Here is a 21,201-nt window from a genome sequence, read left to right on the forward strand (position 1 = left end):
GACAAAATGTAACCGCGCACAAACAGGTGCGATAATACTCCAGCGCAGTGGAGAGAAGCTCAACCGAGCAATACACACAACTGACGGAAAATAATTACACACAACACTAGACAAACACAACGAGAAACTTATAGGACACTAATCACGCCAAAACAGAAACAGGTGTGGAAACAAACAGACAAAAGCAAACGAACATGAAACATACATCGGTGGCAGCTAGAGTTCCGGAGACGACGAACGCCGAAACCTGCCCGAACAAGGGAGAGAGGCAGTCTCGGCCGAAACCGTGACACAGTCTTGATATCCGCTACACACCCTTTAAATGACTTCAAAATAACACAGGCACAGATTTGGAATAGTAAGGTAAAAGACAAAAAGAAAGCATTTGTGTAGTATATTTATGTGTGCCTACTGTATGTGTGGGTAATGCATGTCTCTGTTACTGCATAATCTCAAAGTCACAGCTTAATCTCAAAGTAAATCAGTAGGACGTGATATTGGAGCCTACTCTTCCCGTGATTTTCTGTGGCAGCCAATCCAGCATTTCAACCTATCAATGGTCATACTGAAGGAAAAAAAGCAATTTCTGATGCAGCCAGCCTCTATCTCAGAGCCACTCTCAGGGGACGGAGGAGGAGCTGTCAAATTCCAGTGATCCATTCTCCAGGGTTCCGTATCCGTTCATCTTCTTCAGTTTGAGCTGGTCGGGTTGGCCCAGACCCTGGGTCTCTGGCACCGCCTCCTTGGAGGCGAACATCTGGCTGATCTCCACAAACGTCTTGTTCTTGGTCTCGGGGATGACGAAGAACACGTAGGCAGCCACCGCCAGACACACGCAGCAGAACACCAGGTAGCAGTAGGACCCAGCGGACATCTGACACCAGGGAGGGAGGGACGGATGGACAGACAGACACAGGGTTTCGATTAGAATATTCATAGTGCTTGGCCCTGATTTGTGTTTTTTGCAAAGGCATTGGTCCTGAGGAGCAAAGGCATTGGCCATGCTGGGTGAAGGTGGACACCATGTTAGATAAGATGCCATGTTGAGTCTGGACCGAGGTCATGCTGGGTGGGAGCCAACACCTTGTCAAGTAAAGCCATGTAAGGAAGAAGCAGCGCCATGCTGAGGCCATGCAAAGTAGAATACCAGATTATTAAGTGAGGACAGAGGCCATATGAAGTGAGGGCAGAGGCAGTTGGTTACCTGTAGGAAGGGGAAGACGAAGCCCACTGTGAAGTTGGAAATCCAGTTGAGGGATCCTCCCACAGTGTAGGCTGCTGGCCGGTGAGACTGTTTAAACAGCTCCGCCGTTATCAGGAAAGGAACACCCGCTACAATACATACACTGACCGTTAGTACACTGCACACACACACACACACACACACATTCAACCTATAATTACAGTCCATATACAAACACACACTATGTAAACACACTGACAGGTGATTCCCTTGGGCGAGTGCCAGGGTAAAGTGATAAAGGGGCTTTAAGAAGAGCTCTTTATCTACTGTAGCTACATATCCATGAAGTAAGGAAGTGGGGGGGGGGTAACACTTTACAGTATATGTATGAAGGGGTTATACACTACCGGTCAAAGGTTTTAGAACACCTACTCATTCAAGGTTTTTCCTTTATTTTTACTATTTTCTACATTGTAGAATAATAGTGAAGACATCAAAACTATGAAATATTACACATATGGAATCATGTAGTAACCAAAATTATTCAAATAGCCACCCTTTGCCTTGATGACAGCTTTAAACACTCTTGGCATTCTCTCAACCAGCTTCATGAGGTAGTAGTCACCTGGAATGCATTTCAATTAACAGGTGTGCCTTCTTAAAGGTTAATTTGTGGAATTTATTTCCTTCTTAATGCATTTGAGCCAATCAGTTGTGTTGTGACTAGGTGGGTGGGTGGGGGGGGGGGGGGGGGTATACAGAAAACAGCCCTATTTGGTAAAATACCTAGTCCATATTATGGCAAGAACAGCTCAAATAAGCAAAGATAAATTACAGTCCATCATTACTTTAAGACATGAAGGTCAGTCAATATGGAACATTTCAAGAAGTTTCTTCAAGTGCAGTCGCACAAACCATCAAGCGCTATGATGAAACTGGCTCTCATGAGGACCGCCACAGGAACGGAAGACCCAGAGTTACCTCTGCTGCAGAGGATAAGTTCATTAGAGTTACCAGCCTCAGAAATTGCAGCCCAAATAAATGCTTCACAGAGTTCAAGTAACAGACACATCTTAACATCAACTGTTCAGATGGAGACTGTGTGAATCAGGCCTTCATTGACGAATTTCTGCAAAGAAACCACTACTAAAGGACACCAATAAGACGAAGAGACTTGCTTGGGCCAAGAAACCGTTAGACCGGTGGAAATGTGTCCTTTGGTCTGGAGTCCAAATTTGAGATTTTTGGTTCCAACCGCTGTGTCTTTGTGAGACGCGGTGTGGGTGAACAGATGATCTCTGCATGTGTATTTCCCACCGTAAAGCATGGAGGAGGAGGTGTTATGGTGTGGGGGTGCTTTGCTGGTGACACTGTCTGTGATTGATTTAGAATTCAAGGCACACTTAACCAGCATGGCTATCACAGCATTCTGCAGCGATACGCCATCCCATCTGGTTTGGGGTTAGTGGGACTATCACTTGTTTTTCAACAGGACAATGACCCAACACACCTCCAGGCTGTGTAAGGGCTATTTTACCAAGAAGGATAGTGATGGAGTGCTGCATCAGATTACCTGGCCTCCACAATCCCCCGACCTCAACCAAATTGAGATGGTTTGGGATGAGTCGGACCGCAGAGTGAAAGAAAAGCAGCCAATAAGTGCTCAGCATATGTGGGAACTCCTTCAAGACTGTTGGAAAAGCATTCCAGGTGAAGCTGGTTGAGAGAATGCCAAGAGTGTGCAAAGCTGTCATCAAGGCAAAGGGTGGCTATTTGAAGAATCTCAAATATATTTTGATTTGTTTAACACTTTTTTGGTTACTACATGATTCCATATGTGTTATTTCGTAGTTTATGTCTTCACTATTATTCTACAATGTAGAAAATAGTAAAAATAAAGAAAAACCCTTGAATGAGTAGGTATTCTAAAACTTTGACTGGTAGTGTACATAACAACTTTATGAAACCAGTCATAACACCTTTATGAGTGTTGCAGTATAATTCATAACAACCTTCATAAAACATTTATTCAACAGTATTCATAAGGAGTTTTCAAAATAAAATTCCCCTCGAATAAAATGTTAATCTTCCATTGTAAAATGTCACAGTACCCCTGACACACTATTCACGCACTAGGCTGGGAGCAGCACACGGTCAGCCTTACAGTATTACCTTGATTGAGCTTGCCTGGTGCAATGGAATCAATGGAATAGTCCCAAAAGTGTAAACCCGACCTGCCAATCTGGCACTGCAGGCAGGCTCAAGCAAACGTTCAGGCAAACTATTTAAACCCAGCTCTGGATGGCACCTGAGCAATTGTTTGCCATTGTAATGTGGTAGTAAGCCATCTAATCCCGTTTGGTCACAAGTGATGAATATGCAACGCCTTGTGTTACTACACTGCTAATGACCATTTGAATGAACATGAGCCCAGGCTGCATTATTTGTGCATAATTATTTGTGCCTCATCATTGTGGGTGGCGGAGGAATAACACTTTTAGACTGATGAGGAGTTAGGCCCCCGATTCATTACTCATCTTGATTTTCTGTTGAGCGGCAGCATTCATCACCTTTCTGACCAATGAGGCGTGAGGAGGCCTAATTAATGACAGGATCCCAGACAGAATGAGCCAATCCACTAAGGACCAGAGGGGGGTGTAGTCGGGTATGTACATACATACGTCCCTCTACAGAACACTCTCATTTGTCTCTCTTATAGGGGATATAGACTTAATCATCATCACACACAGGCAGATAATCAGGAGATTAGAGCAAGGCCATTGGCTGCATTTACAAGCTCTCAACTTTGACCTCCAGAGGGCGCCATTTCCATACACAGCAGCAAAGTGCACCGGGGTCGGACACCAGCAAATCTGGCAATGAAACCTGGATGTGTGTGTGTGCGTGCGCGTGCGTGCTCTCTGCTCAAATGAATGGAAAGTAAATTCATAATTGAAAGGAGAAGAGTAAGATAGAGTAGGTAGAAGAATGCAGCTCACCTGGCCCAATGCAAAAACCAGCGATGATACCAACCACACATCCAACACTGACATAACGCATGAATGGTAAGTGAACCTGTAAGCATAGTGTAGTAGAAGACATAAGACGTCATGACCTCACTTAGTCAGTATATTCCATAAGGAGATTTCTATTATAGTTGGCCACATGCACTCTTAAATCTCGATCAGGTACAGCCAGAAGAGGACTGACCACTCCTCGGAGCCTGGTTCCTCTCTAGGTTTCTTCTTATAGGTTCCTGCCTTCTAGGGAGTTTTTCCTGGCCACTGGGCATTGCTTGCTCTTTTGGGGTTTTAGGCTGGGGATCTGTAAAGCTCTTTGTGACAACTGCTGATATAAAATGGCTTTATAAAATACATTTGATTGATTGATAGAATATACTAAAGTACTCTGTCGTATCAGAAGGATGGAATTAATATAGTAAAAACACAAATGCAGTGCACACTCCCACCCACCCGCACACACACCACCACAAATACACACCTGTAGAACGAGGGAGAGAGTGATCCCAGCGCAGCAGAATCCCATGACTAGAAACCCCCCGATGATGAGAGGCCTCCTGCCCAGCTTCTCTATGGTAAAACACTACAGAGACAGAGAGAGAGACAGAGAGAGAGAGAGAGAGAGACAGAGAGACAGAGAGACAGAGAGACAGAGAGACACACGAGATACAAAGAGACAGAAAGCAACAAAACATTAATAACAGATCCATTAAAAAACTATGACAGGGCAAACTTCCAACCAATCCTATGCCTCCTCCATAGACTCACCCCAATGAGGCCGGCGATGATCTCAATGGCTCCTGTACCCACTGTAGTGTACTGAATCTCTGGGCCTGGGATGCCCGCGTTCTTAAAGATGTCGTTGGTATAGAACCAGAGCTACAATAGAGACAGACACTTTTGAGCTTGAGGGGCATGGGCACAAGTGGGACAGCCTGGCACAGGTGGCACAGCATGGGCACAGAGTAACAGTGGACAACCACTCACATTCAATTCATTTCAATTTGGGGCTTTGGGGAGGTTGACTCCAGACAGGGGGGGTAATCAGCAGTCGGAGCAGTTGGAGGTAGTGAGAAACCAACACACACACAAGTATACACACCCATTAAACACACTAATACACTCCTCTACTCACAGAACAGTGTCAAGGCTTGCCACCTGTCACTTCCACTTAGCCTACAGCTCACCTCTGCGTGATACCATCATCACCATCACCACCATCTTCATCCTCACTACCTGTGTTTCAGCGCTGCCTCAAATAGATTGCCAAAGCTAATTAGCTGCTAAAAATACATTGCAGAGATGAGTCTGCTAATTAGTTCAGCTCTGATGGGTAAAATGTGCACTTCTTGGCCCCAGTGTCCTGGTAATCATTTGAATAATGAATGCATCTCAGTAGCATAATTCAGGAAGGGATTTAGCTAATCGTATCTCTGTTAAATGATGACTCGTAGTTTTGGGTTCTCACCACATGATCACATGAGGCTTGTAAAAGATGAGGAATAATTTATTCTGCCTTTCAACTGAGCCTCTTAGTGTAGTGGGCCCGACTATAGTGTAGTGGGTGAGGAGTATGGGTGAGAGGGGGAAGAAGGTGAGAGAGGGAGGAGAGAGGGAGAAAGGGAGAAGAGGGTGAGTGTAGGAGAGAGAGAGGGTGAGAGAGGGATAAGAGGGGGAGTGTAGGAGAGAGAGGGTGCGAGAGGGAGGAAAGGACATGTGAATGACAGAGAATGAGAAGGGTGTGGTAGGGTGAAAATGGTTTAGGTAGAGAGAGGGCAAGGAGTGCTAAAAAAGAGGAGGAGGAGTAACAGAGGGATAGAGAGATAAGAAAAGGAGAGGCGCACTATAGCAAACAGCTGAGTAATCTTACAGCATCAATGCCGGAGAGCTGCATGCCGATGTTGATGACCACCACACTGAGCAGCTGCCAGCGCACCAAGGGGTCCAGTATCAGTCGCCATACCGACACTGTCTCCACTGACGACAGAGAGCGCTGCTCCTCCTGCATCTCCTCGATCTCTGACTGGATGTTACACTTGGCCCGGTACCACTTCAACGCTGATGTAGGAAATAAAACAGGAAGTTACACTGAACCAGGCAATGACAATGCTTGTGTATCAAATGAAAATTAAATATGACTTGAACTTTGTTATTCATGGTTAACTAAACAGTTTGGCACATGACTAGAATTTACAATATTGCCAAAGGAAATAAGCATAGCCATGAGGTTACACTATTCACACTCTAAGTATGTGTCCCTGTCCCAATGGTGTCATCTAGCATGCTGACCTGTAATGGTGGCGTGGACATTGTGCTTCTCAATCAGCAGGTATCGGGGGCTCTCCGGAAACCATGGCAACAGCATCAGCTGGATGAAGGTGGGTATCACCACCAGCGAGAGAAACAGGGGCCAGTGCTCCTCCTGTAACCATGACAAAACGACTCACAATCATAACCTACATCGCTGTACACCACTGGAGGCTGCTGAGGGGAGGACAGCTCATAATAATGTCTGGAACTGAGCGAATGGAATAGCATCACTCATTCCGCTCCAGCCATTACCATGAGCCCGTTCTCCCAAATTAAGGTGCCACCAACCTCCTGTGCTGTACACACATAACCCCAAAATGCAACACGCAAACCATTGAAAATTAATCCACCTTTCAATTTCAATGACACTGCAAATGACACATTTACATGAATAAAGATATGGATCTCTAAGCTTATGAATGCCACGTTTAAAGCTTTTCCTGGAAACGGTCTTTGGCGTACCTTTCCCAGAATTTCGTGTAGACCCAGGATCTGGGCAGAGAAGACCCCAGCACAAATGAAGAGGCTGGGCACGAGTCCCAGGAAACCACGCAGGTTCTTAGGAGCTATCTCCCCCAGGTACATGGGCACCACACTCAGAGAGATACCTACACAACACAACAACGACAACGTGTGTCAGGTGTCAGTGTGCAGCGGTAGGACAGAGTCAGGCGAGTAAATAACTAACTTTACTCAGATAAACAATAAAATCGAATTTATACCCAGGGAAATACAAATGCTCACAACAGTACATAACACCAAACAATGAACAATCACGCACAAAACCATGAGGGAAGCAGAGGGTTAAATAGGGAAATAATCATAACGTGATGGGAACCAGGTGTGTACAATCAAGACAAAACAACATAGAAAAAGAAACGTAGATCAGTGGCAGTTAGAAGACCGGTGACGACGACCGCCGATAGCCGTCCGCACAAGGAGAGGCACCAACTTCGGCGGAAGTCGAGAAAGACTCAACAGTGAGCAAACATTCACCTTCTTTTTATTGCTACATTCATAACTTTGTCCAGCTACTGTGCCACATTTATATGTATAGATTCCTGACTGATTAAACCATGGCCCATTCCTGAACCTTCACCCTTATCCTAAACCTTAACTCTCACCCCTGAACATTACCCTTCTCACTGAGTGGGCACACTGGTGTGTTTGTACCTGAGTGGATCCCTGTGATGAAGCGGCCAAAGATGACCATCTCTGGAGAGCCACAGATCCTGCTGAAGCCCATGAGTGATCCAGCGATGAACACCAATACCGTTGAGTTCACCACCGTGCCTTTCCTATACACACACACACACACACACACATTATGGTTGGCTCTGTCCACCATTAAAACGTGTAGATGATCAGAACCAGCTAATTAATGTACCAAACACAAAACAGTTGGATTTATGAATTTGCACAAGCTGTGCATAAAAGTACATGGACCAGAAGCAATAGCAGGCACACCTTTATTACTTCTATGACATAGAGTAGTAAAGTCTCCCCCTGATATACAGTCAGGGAGGGCATTTTGAGTTCTGATCACCCATAAAACACTGTTGGGTGATGAAACTGATCAGCTCATAACTGGGCTTGTAAATCGTTCTCTTTCATTTGCATGTAAATGTCCATTTAGATAAATGAGATCTAAGCCTGCACTGAATATAAAAAACTCTTTAGAGAGCTGGCCATAGGGGACAGAGAGTGCACTGACTGCACTCCAAAGGGTATTAGGGATCCTGAGTGGCGCAGCGGTCTAAGGCACTGCATTGCAGTGTTAGAGGTGTCACTACAGACCCGGGTTTGATCCCGGGCTGTATCACAACCGCCCGTGATCGGGAGTCCATTGGGCGGCGCACAATTGGCCCAGCGTCGTCCGGCTTAGTGGAGGTAGGCCGTCATTGTAAATAAGAATTTGTTCTTAACTGACTTGCCTAGTCAAATAAAGGTTAAAAATAGGGGACAGAGAGTGTGCCCTTTAAAGGGTAGAGGGAACAGAATGAGTGTAGCCCATATGGTCGCTTGTACAATGAGTTTGAACTCTAAATGGCACAGGGTAACTATGCACTCCGACAGGATGGACAGTATGCACTCTGAAGGGCAGAGGAGAGCAAGGGAGGGAGGGCAGGGTAATCCCTGGGGTCAGAGGGCAGAAGGTCACTCAGGGGTGATAGATGGAAGCGCTGCTAATTGTGTGTGTGTGTGAGACTAGCTCAGAGTGCCAGGCAGGGTGGCAGTGCCCAGAGCTCCAGATGCTGCAGTGTGTCTCTGAGGCTGTTCTTGCCAGCAGCCACAGAGTCTGGAGGGCTCAGCCATTGGCCAAAACCAAATCAAAGGTCTTCAAAGGACAGCACTTTCCAAATCTATACAGATGAACACTGACTCAAATGGGGAGCAGACAATATTCAACTTATAAAACCCAATACATTACAATGGAATCATACTGTGTAAAACCTGTATGGGAGTGAGTGTATGGGGAGTGTGTGAGGGTCTCACCTGCCGAACCTGGTGACGAGCATGCCCACCATGAGGGATCCCAGTAGACCCCCAATGGCAAAGACAGACACGGTGAGAGAGTACATGAGGGTCAGAGCCTCCCCATCCAGCCCTGTACCATTACGACTCACTGACGTCCTGTTGTAGAAGTCTTTAATGTACTGACGGAGAGAGATAGAGAGATAGAGAGAGAAAGAAAGAGGGGAGAGAGGAATGGAAAGCGTATAACAGTATTACTACTGTTAATCACTATGATTTATTTAATTTGTTCCTGTGCTCTTGCTTTGGCAGTGTAAGATACCTATCATGCCAATAGAGCTCATTGAGTAGAATTCAATTGAGAGAGAGGGGCAAAGAGATGTTATCACATAACCCTCATGTGACACGATTCAAATTACTGTATGACACACAGTATGCCATACAGCATACAATGTGTTACATAATGTCACTAAGACCTCAATTTGTCACCAGAATCAAAATGTACAAAACACTCCCTAACTATCATTCTTACATTCCCAAAATGCCAATGCCAATGAGAAAGCCCCACTTACATTCAATCCATCTCTATCTGGCCAATCAGAGCCTATGGAGGGGAATGCAGAATCACAACCAAACTGGGAGTCCTTGTCATGTGGCCCATGCTTCTCCTCTCTCCCTGGCATTTTCAGGTCACAGACCAGGAATAATTAAATTCCACTGCTATGTCCTTTTTTACCTCAACCTCTTAATCCACAGTGTGTGTGTGTGTGTGTGTGTGTGTGTGTGTGTGTGTGTGTGTGTGTGTGTGTGTGTGCGTGCGTGCGTGCGTGCGTGTGTGTGTTTGTGTTCTGATTACAGTAATCTGACCTTAGTGTTTCGATTATACAAACAGAAATAAATGTTTGGTCATGCTCTATTTTACAGTTCACTTGACCAAGTATTGAAGCAATAGATCTGATGGCAGTGTTCCAACCATATCTCTACAGTTCCAACTATAGAATTGGAATGTACAACTGTTGGCTACGCTTTACTTTACAGTCCAGCTGTTAACCTTTTACTGCAGTGGGCTAAATCAGGGTCACACAGAGTGTTTCTTGGTAGTCTTAAACACATTTACTTTGGGAAGAAAAGTATACACTTCACACACATGGTAATAGTCAAACAAAAAAAAGAAGACACCTGTACCATGTCAGATATAGAGTTGAAATGTATTCAAATTTGAGTTTGCATCCCAATATTACAATTTATATACACTGAGTGTACAAAACATTAAGAACACCTTCCTTATGCTGGCCCACGTTGACTCCAATGCTTCCCACAGTTGTGTTAAGTTGTCTGGATGTCCTTTGGGTGGTGGACCATTCTTAATACACACAGGAAACTGTTGAGCTTGAAAAACCCAGCAGCGTTGCAGTTCTTGACACAAACTGGTTTGTTTCAATCTTTTGTCTTGCCCATTCACCCTCTGAATGGCACACATACACAATCCATGTCTCAATTGTCTCAAGGCTTAAAAATCCTTCTTTAACCTGTCTCCTCCCCTTCATCTACACTGATTGAAGTGGATTTAACAAGTGACATCAATAAGGGATCGTAGCTTTTACCTGGATTCACCTGGTCAGTATGTCATGGGAAGAGCAGGTGTCCTTAATGTTTTGTACTCTCAGTGTACATCACAGAAGACTGAAATATAACAAAACCGTTTGACATAGAAACACCGGATTTTCGGCAGGTTTTTTGATAGAATGTTTATTATTTAGGAAATTATGAAAAATATTAATAACATTCCACCCATGAGTCTACTTCCTTAAAAGTGTGACTGAGTGTTCTGATGAGTGTTAAAACATAGGAACCCGATGTAGAACAGCATGACATTTAAATGTAAGATTGACTTACATGGGAACTGATCCAAAAATGCTCATCTTGCTAAATCTTTCTAGTGGCTAGTTTAAAAAAAAAAAAACGTGTGGGTTGCAGTCACTCCTTGTCCATTGACTACTTTCAAAGTAAGATAACAAATATTTGTATACGGAAATTAATGTTAACAGTATTTGACAGATGTCTTAGCAAATACTGCACCAGCCAACACCAGTTGAAACAAGACTGTAGAGCAAGCATCTTACTGCTCCAAACCCCAACAACCAACACCCCAGTTATAGAGTTATTATAGCCTGTACTTGGGCTAAAGGGACAAAGAGACAATTGCCAATGACCCCAACAGTGGCCCTATAGCTGTGGGATACAATTAGCATTAGCTTTGGGCTGTGGGAGACAGTTACCATTAACTTTGGGCTGTAGGATACAGTTAGCATTAGCTTTGGGCTGTGGGAGACAGTTAGCATTAGCTTTAGGCTGTAGAATACAGTTAGCATTAGCTTTGTGCTGTAGGATACAGTTATCATTAGCTTTGGGCTGTGGGAGACAGTTAGCATTAGCTTTAGGCTGTAGAATACAGTTAGCATTAGCTTTGTGCTGTAGGATACAGTTAGCATCAGCTTTGGATAGACTGGATCTACAGTCATTCTAAATGCATGGCCTCAGCTGCATTCCTTCTGATAAAGAGCCTGGTTCCTCATTCAATCCACATTCCTGATGACAACAAACCCTTCACAGATGCACACACAGTTTAAACTACCTCACACTGACAAATCATTTTCATTTTAACTATCAGTGTAAACATTTAGGCTAAGCATCAGACTTTTACAAATATTTTTGTGAAAGCATGGACTCATCATGTTGAGCAGTATTAGATACAGCATTGGGGGTCTCACTCTATGATGTACATGAGGGTAAGAGCATAAGAGATACAGTGCAGTTGGAAAGTATTCAGACCCCTTGACGTTATAGCCTTATTCTAAAATTGATTAAATTGTTTTTTCACCTCATCAATCTACACACAATACCCGATAATGAAAAAGCAAAAACAAGTTTTTAGAAAATGTTGCAAGTTTATTAAAAATAAAAAACGGAAATATCACATTTACATAAGAATTCAGACCCTTTAGTCAGTACTTTGTTGAAGCACCTTTGGCAGCGATTACAGCCTCAAGTCTTCTTGGGTACAGTGGTGACCCGTCATTCAGGGCAGGTGCAGAGCCCCACCTGTTTTGAGACCCACATTTTAGCTGTTTTGCATGTTATTTTGACATTAATACGTGTCACATTTCAGCTTGCAAACAATGTAAAACAAAATACAAAATCATTGAGTTAATAAACCCTCCACACAAACATGGTCTATTTTTTGCTTTCTTGACTAAGGGAGCTCCAAAATGTAGGTGTTTCAGCCTAGCTCAGTGCTTTCTGTGGTTGTGGGGCAGCCAGCGGAAAATACGGAGCGTAGGGGTTGGTAATGTTCTCTAGTTGCGCCGTGATTGGCTCAGTGTTCTGTCACTCATGGGGACACTACGTCGCTGCCAAATCTAAGGGTAGAACTTGAGTTACATTAGAAGTGCCAATCCAAGAAGGCTCAAGGTCATTGGCCACAGATAAAATGACGTCAAATCACGTTATATCTACAGTAGATTTGATTGGACTGATCATGTCAACATCATACTTTCAAAATCTTAGCTAGCAGTCATCATCAAGAATCAAGTCAACAATCTACTGGCAAATTATTTTTAATCCTTGTCATATGAAGAGAAATAATGAAGAGAAATTATAGATAAAACGTATCGGTGCTCATCAGCTATTGGACATAAACATTACACAACAAGTTGGAAATCGCAAATTCAACAATGAGGGGTTTGGAAGGAATCAGTGGCTAACTGCAAGCATTGCAAAGCAATCACTATCCTGATATTCAGTGGAGTGGATGTGTGGTCCCAATTCTGGGTTTAAGGGTCTCTTTTCCAAGCTTAAAATGATAAACATTCAACATTTGCCATGCTGTCAATCCAGCATGATTTCAGACACCCTCAAAACAACTGTTAACTTGGAACTGAGAAATTATGACTTCAGTGTAATCAAGACAACTGGGAACTCGGGAAAAAACAAGCCCTGACTGGGAAAATACGTTTTGAACGGTCATCCAACAGGACGTGTACTCCGAGCATCCACTGACCAACTGGCAAGTGTCTTCACTGACATTTTCAACCTCTCCCTGTCTGAGTCTGTAATACCAACATGTTTCAAGCAGACCACCATAGTCCCTGTGCCCAAGAAGGCAACCTGCCTAAATGACTACCGACCCATAGCACTCACGTCTGTAGCCATGAAGTGCTTTGAAAGGCTGGTCATGGCTCACATCAACACCATTATCCCAGAAACCCTAGACCCACTCAATTTGCATACCGCCCCAACAGATCAACAGATGATGCAATCTCTATTGCGCTCCACACTGCCCTTTCACACCTGGACAAAAGGAACACCTATGTGAGAATGCTATTCATTGACTACAGCTCAGCGTTCAACACCATAGTGCCCTCAAAGCTCATCACTAAGCTAAGGACCCTGGGACTAAACACCTCCCTCTGCAACTGGATCCTGGACTTTCTGACGGGCCACCCCCAGGTGGTAAGGCTAGGTAAAAACACATCCACCACGCTGATCCTCAACACGGGGGCCCCTCAGGGGTGCGTGCTCAGTCCCCTCCTGTACTCCCTTTTCACTAATGACTGCATGGCCAGGCACGACTCCAACGCCATCATTGAGTTTGCCGATGACACAGCGGTGATGGGCCTGATCACCGACAACGACGAGACAGCCTATGGGGAGGAGGTCAGAGACCTGGCCGTGCCAGGACAACAACCTCTCCCTCAATGTGATCAAGACAAAGGAGATGATTGTGGACTACAGGAAAAAGAAGAGGACCGAGCATGCCCCCATTCTCATTGACGGGGCTGTAGTGGAGCAGGTTGAGAGCTTCAAGTTCCTTGGTGTCCACATCACCAACAAACAAACATGGTCCAAGCACACCAAGACAGTCGTGAAGAGGGCACAACAAAACCTATTCCCCCTGAGGAGACTGAAAAGACTTGGCATGGGTCCTCAGATCCTCAAAAGGTTCTACAGCTGAACCATCAAGAGCATCATGACTGGTTGCATCACTGCCTGGTATGGCAACTGCTCGGCCTCCGACCGCAAGGCACTACAGAGGGTAGTGCGTACGGCCCAGTACATCACTGGGGCCAAGCTTCCTGCCATCCACGACCTCTATACCAGGCGGTGTCAGAGGAAGGCCCTAAAAATGGTCAAAGACTTCAGCCACCCTAGTCATATACTGTTCTCTCTGCTACCGCATGGCAAGCGGTACCAGAGCGCCAAGTCTAGGTCCAAGAGGCTTCTAAACATCTTCTACCCCCAAGCCATAAGACTCCTGAACATCTAATCAAATGGCTACCCAGACTATTTGCATTGCCCCACCCCTCTTTTACGCTGCTGCTACTCTCTGTTTATTATCTATGCATAGTCACTTTAATAACTCTACCTACATGTACATATTACCCCAATTACCTTGAGTAGCCGGTGCCCCCGCACATTGACTCGGTACCGGTACGCCCTGTATATAGACTCGCTATTGTTATTTTTACTGCTGCTCTTTAAATATTTGTTAGTTTTATTTCGTATTATTTTGTATTGTATTTTTGTGTGATTTTTTTTGGTATTCTTTCTTAAAACTGCATTGTTGGTTAAGGGCTTGTAAGTAAGCATTTCACTGTAAGGCTCCTGTAAATCGCTCTGGATAAGAGCGTCTGCTAAATGACTAAAATGTAAAAAATGTAAATGTAAGGTCTACACCTGTTGTATTCGGCACATGTGACAAATACAATTTTATTTTAATTGTAAATCGGGAACTCTGGCCTCTTCTAGAGCTACGACCTGAAGATCACTGACGTCATCATGATTCAACCTTGTTTTTTTCCGAGCTTCCAGTTGTCTTGAAAGCACCATAAATCCAGAGAATGTCATACTTTGATTACAAAGTTTGATGACCAAATTTGCCCACGAAGGACCGCCGTGCCACCTTCCTGTTCAAGTGAGCACAGCACAACTCACAAGGTGAGTCCAAAAATGTATTGTGTGCTGCTGCATAAATGATGTAATATGCCAGGGAGATATGTATACTGTAGCTAAGAAAGTTATACTAAGTATATGTTGTGTAGTAAGCTGTTAGTAGCCCATGTGCCTCACCCTAATAATTTGGTTTATTGTCCCCTCTTAATTTAGCCTACTGCTCCTCAGACTTGGTGGTGCACATGTAGCCTATAACCTGTGTTAGAGAAATGTAATAATCGAATATTGTAAGAGCTTTCATTGTCTGCTTATATGCCCCCTTTATTTATCCTACGGTTCTGACTTGGTGTACAGGGAGAACACTGTAAGAACGGCCCATGTTCTGAATTCTGTCGCTGTACATTTCAAAAGTGCTGAACAAATAGTTATATTGACTATGTCCGTCCTAGCTCGCTCATTAATGTCTTAATCGAAATCACGGATTGCCTCTTATACGCTTGTCGTCCCCTTATGCCATAGTTTGTACATCTCAATTGTCAGTAGAAACCACATTTGTTTAAGCATGTCAGCCATATCAGCTATGTTTTTTTTTAAGGCAGTAAATGAGGCTGAATTAACTGTTTCGCTGCCAGACAAGGCTCCGCTGATAGCCAGGTGTAGCAGTGGTAAGGTGTTGGGACTGCTGTTGGGACTCTGCTGTCGGGACAGCTTTATGTAGGCCCTAACAGTTTGTGGGCACCGTTTGTCACCGTTATAGTGCAATTAATGTTTTTTTTAGTGTTGTGTTGTGTAATGACTTTGCTGGCATGCAGCCCCAATTTGTGTTTTTTGTTTGCCCCACCAAGATTTACATTCTAAATTCGCCACTGCTTGGGTATGACGCTACAAGCTTGTCACACATGTATTTGGGGAGTTTCTCCCATTCTTCTCTGCAGATCCTCTCAAGCTCTGTTTGGTTGGATGGGGAGCATTGCTGCACAGCTATTTTCAGGTATCTCCAGAGATGTTCAATCGGGTTCAAGTCTGGGCTGGAAGGTGAACCTTCGCTCAAGGACATTCAGAGACCTGTCCCGAAGCCACTCCTGCGTTTTCTTGGCTGTGTGCTTAGGGTCGCTGTCCTGTTGGAAGGTGAACCTTTACCCCTGTCTGAGGTCCTGAGCACTCTGGAGCAGGTTTTCATCAAGGATCTTTCTGTACTTTGCTCCGTTCATCTTTGCCTCGATCCTGACTAGTCTCCCAGTCCCTGCTGCTGAAAAACATCCCCACAGCATGATGCTGCCACCAGCATGCTTCACCGTAGGGATGGTGCCAGGTTTCCTCCAGACGTCACGCTTGGTATTCAGGCCAAAGAGTTAAATCTTGGTTTCCTCAGACCAGAGAATCTTGTTTCTCATGGTCTGAGAGTCTTTACGTGCCTTTTGGCAAACTCCAAGTGGGCTGTCATGCCTTTTACTGAGGAGTGGCTTCTGTCTGGCCACTCTACCATAATGGCCTGATTGGTGGAGTGCTGCAGAGATGGATGTCCTTCTGGAAGGTTCTCCCATCTCCACAGAGGAACTCTAGAGCTCTGTCAGAGTGACCATCGGGTTCTTGGTCACCTCCCTTACCAAGGCCCTTCTCTTGCTCAGTTTGGCCGGGCGGCCAGCTCTAGGAAGAGTCTTGGTGGTTCCAAACTCCTTCCATTTAAGGATTATGGAGGCTACTGTGTTCTTGGGGACCTTCAATGCTGCAGATATTTGTTGGTACCCATCCCCAGATCTGTGCCTCGACACAATCCTGTCTTGGAGCTCTACGGACAATTCCTTCAACCTCATGGCTTGGTTTTTGCGCTGACATGCACTGTCAACTGTGGGACCTTATATAGACAGGTGTGTGCCTTTCCAAATCATGTCCAATCAATTGAATTTATCACAGGTGGACTCTAATCAAGTTGTAGAAAGATCTCAAGGATGATCAATGGAAACAGGATGCACCTGAGCTCAATTTCAAGTCTCATAGCAAAGGTTCTGAATACTTATGTAAATAAGGTGTTTCTGTTTTTTATATTTAATACATGTGAAAGAAATTATAAAAACCTGTTTTCGCTTTGTCATTATGGGGTATTGCATGTAGATTGATGAGGATTTTTATTTATTCAACCCATTTTAGAATAAGGTTGTAACGTAACAAAATAATGAAAAAGTCAAGGGGTCTGAATACTTTCCGAATGCACTGTATATGTGAGATGTATACTCATAATTCAAACTTCATAAATCTAATTGATGTCCATGGGAGATTTGTGTGGAAGGTCAATTTAAATTTAACTTCAACGATCACGCAAATCTCCATTGACATCAACAATACATGATTTGGGTGCGATTCTGGATTTCACAAGTTAGGCGTTGGCCGCAGCAGAGTATTCAATACAGGCAAGTATGGAATGTACAATGGAGAGAATATGACTGTAGTTCAATGGCCTTACCACTGCAGGGGAGTTGACCACTGCGAGGTTGTAGCCATAGAGCATGGAGCTTCCAAAGGAGGTGAGAAACGCTACCGCCAACAGAGATGAAGTCAGGTGCTGCAGAGAGAGAGAGAGAGAGAGAGAGAGAGAGAGAGAGAGAGAGAGAGAGAGAGAGAGAGAGAAAGGGAGATTATCTGAGATAAAATGTGTACGGTACACTTGTCATAAACCAACAGCTAATGTTTTATTACTTGGTTTGTACTCCAGCCTTTGCTCTTGATGAGTTCATTTGTGCTGTCATTTACAATCAAAGATTTAAGATTTGTGTGAATATGAATGACAGTCAAAGTTGTCTTTACTGTTGGGCTCTCATTCATCTCTTCCATGGCCTTTAGTTTGGAGGAATCCATGGGTCTGAGGAACTGTTGGTATAAGCCACATTAACTCTTAACATGTTAATTATATGACTGTATCTGGTGGAGAATCTGGAGAATCTATACATACACACACACACACAAAAGGGTATTACTATACTTGTGAGGACTTTTTGGGGACCAACAATTGATTCCCATTCAAAATCATATTTCCCCTAACCCTAAACCTAACCCTAACATTAACCTCAAACCCCTAACACTAACTCCTAACCCTAAACCTAACCCCTAAACCTATATTCTAACCCTAATTCTGACCATAACCCTAAACCTAATGCCTTAAACCTAAAATAGCCTTTTTCCTTGTGATGACCAGCCAAATGTCCCCACTTGTATATGGTGATGATCACTATTGGGATATTGATTTTATTTCAGGAAGATCCAAAACATCATGAATATCTTTGGGCCAATCTCATGTGGAAATGCCCACATATATGTTATTCCTCAGCCTGGTCTCATAGACTAGACGTATCATAGTAAAAGTAAATGAGTATGATATGTTATGTTTGGTATGGTTACATACACTCTTAGAAAAAAAGGGTTCTAAAAGGGTTCTTCCGGTGTCCCCATAGGATAACCCTTTTTGGTTCTAGGTAGAACCATTTTTGGTTCCAGGTAGATCCCTTTTGGGTTCCATGACATGGAACCCAAAAGGGTTCTACCTGGAACCAAAAAGTGTTCTTCAAATGGTTCTCCAACGGGGACAGCCGAAGAACCCTTTTAGGTTCTAGATAGCACTTTTTTTCCCAAGAGTGTAAGACAGAAGGTTACGTCTAGCAACCCAAAGGTTGCGTGTTCAAATCTCATCACGGACAACTTTCACATTTTAACTAATTAGCAACTTTTCAACTAACTACTTTTTAGCTACTTTGCAACTACTTAGCATGTTAGCTAACCCTTCCTCTAACCTTAACCCTTTTAGCTAACCCTTCCCCCAACCCTAACCCTAACCTTAACTCTTTAACCTAACTCCTAACCTTAACCCTAACCTTAACCCTAACCCCTAGCCTAGCTAACGTTAGCCAGCTAGCTAACGTTAGCATTAGCCACCTAGCTACCTAGCTAACATTTCCACAACAAATTGTAATTCATAACATATCATACGTTTTGCGAATTCTTAACATATTGTACATTTTGTAAATTTGTAACATATCATACAAATTGTGATTCGTAACATATCATCCAAAATGGATGATGGACATCCACAAATGAATACATACCATACGAAATGTAACATATTATACTAAAGGAGTGTCTCTGATTTACGTAGAGTATAATACGAAATGCTCTGAGACCAGGTTGCATTCCTTGTCTTTATCAAGAGGATAACATGCATTATGTTAGAGTTCAGGTCAGGAAAAAAATCATTAGTCAGTCATTAGGGCCAGATGTCCATCCTATGTATACATTACCTTTATTACTATAATAGCCTTATGGGGACTAAGATTAGGTGAGATGCTATCTAACAGGTTGTGATTAAGTGGAATGTATAGGAGAAAGCAGTGCCTCAACCCACAGTTCAGAATAGAACAGTCATGTTCAATCAGCAGTCAGGAAGTGTGACTGTACTCTGGTCCAGAACCAGTGGAACGCAGAGCATGATGGTGGTGGACTTCACCCAGGTCAGGTCAGGGAACTTAATTTGGACACTAAGTGGTCAGATGCAGTCACTTATAGGCCTACCGCACTCACGTGAGAAAGGTTTTGTAGACTTGACATGGTCTTGTGACATGTAATGAGTGCTAACCTCCTCTTTGGAGGACAGAGGCATGATGTTTAAGGCAACATAAAGTATCGACTTGTCAGTCATAATATGGGTTCTAACGTTACTATGTAAAATAAAAACAAGTTGAAGTGTATATAGCCTATCGCTGACAGTGATTGCTCAAGTAACATTTAGGTGCCTATGTTCGTACACAGCAATGTCAATTTACAGAGCAATTGCTGTCAGTCATATTTAAATTCAATACAGTGTAGCGCGACCCTGTGATTATAAGCGCGGATTTCGATTCTGCCACTTGGACATGCTTTTGTGGCACAGTCGATGCCGCGCTAATAAACACAGGGTCGCTACAATAAAATGGAACATTGTTTATAACAAGTTTATAAATAAAGGCTTGCATCCAAGATGCCAACAGGAGATAGGTCATTGGGTAATGAATGTCAACTTTTCTGAATGACATATCAAAATCAAACAGAATAGCATGTCATTTACAAAAACATAAACTTGAATGAACAGCTTACCGACGTTATTTTCCCCGGTGGCGTTATTAAAACTTCTTCCGCCATTTATAAATCTTTCATTAAATAGTTCCTCTCCAAGTATCGGCGGTGGGAAAAGAAAGATGCTCGAACTACTTTTTTCTTAAAGCTACCGGCATCACAGCAAACTCATGTTGAGAAGACAGGCGTGGTCATTGTTGAGACTAAAAAAACAACCCAGTTGCAGGTTATACGGTCGCCTTTTTGTTAATCTATAGCGTGTCGGCCCTCTCCTCCTTCGGGTAGTGATGCCCTCTGCTCCGGTTAACAAGTAGGCTAGAGACCAGTGTCATCACATGATGGCGAACAACGTGATGCCTAGAGAAAGACATGCTGAAATCAATTAGCTAAGTGAATTTACAAAGCCCGAGTACTACAGCAGACTGTGAGAGGAGAGAGGAAGCTACTTATAGGCCAACCGTGAGTTACAGTAGCCTAGCTGACAAAGATGAGGACAGCACTCAAAACTGTGTCATGGTTGAGTGTAGAGGTAGTGTAGAATCAGGCGCAGGACACACAGAGGTTTCGAACAGCGTCTTTAGTAAAGTCCAAAAACAAGCCACACATGGCAACAGGCTACAGGCGAACTTTACGCAAAACGGTCAAGTATGCTAAAGGCGCACAAAGTGCAGAACTCTCTCTCAAACACAAAAATACAGAGAGAACAGAAATAACGAACTAGCACACAACGTGACAATGAACAATTACACACAACACCTGACCAAACACAAGAGAACTAAATAGGACGCATAATGAACACTAACACGGAACAGGTGTAACCAACAGACAAAACCAATCAAACATAGAAACATAGAACGGTGGCAGCTATAGAAGCCTGCCCGAACAAGGAGAAGGAGCAGCCTCGGCCGAAACCGTGACAGTACCCCCCCCTTGACGCGCGGCTCCAGCCGTGCGCCGACCCCGGCCTCGGGGACGACCAGGAAGACGCGGAGCAGGGCGCGTAGGATGACCACGATGGAACTCGGTCAGAAGAGACGGGTCTAGGATGTCCCTCCTCGGCACCCAGCACCGCTCCTCCGGGCCGTACCCCTCCCACTCCACGAGATATTGGAGACCCCCCATCCGGCGTCTCGAATCTAGGATGGACCGAACAGTGTACGCCGG

At 44.0% G+C, this 21,201-nt stretch overlaps 1 protein-coding gene across 1 annotated transcript; it reads right to left on the bottom strand.

Moving 5' to 3' along the window:
• Nucleotides 1–619: 619 nt before the first annotated feature.
• slc2a15a (solute carrier family 2 member 15a) lies at nt 620–20,103 on the bottom strand (the record flags this gene model as incomplete). Its single annotated transcript, XM_084153342.1, has 13 exons — nt 620–874; nt 1,205–1,332; nt 4,183–4,258; nt 4,685–4,786; nt 4,972–5,082; nt 6,074–6,261; nt 6,493–6,625; nt 6,976–7,121; nt 7,687–7,811; nt 9,010–9,170; nt 17,402–17,500; nt 17,743–17,805; nt 20,059–20,103. 13 exons carry the CDS (start codon nt 20,101–20,103, stop codon nt 620–622), a joined length of 1,632 nt encoding a protein of 543 aa, XP_084009468.1.
• Between the last annotated feature and the right edge of the window lie 1,098 nt (nt 20,104–21,201).

This window comes from Coregonus lavaretus (genome assembly GCF_964263955.1).
Source record: "Coregonus lavaretus genome assembly, chromosome: 36".
NCBI classification, from domain to species: Eukaryota; Metazoa; Chordata; class Actinopteri; order Salmoniformes; family Salmonidae; genus Coregonus; species Coregonus lavaretus.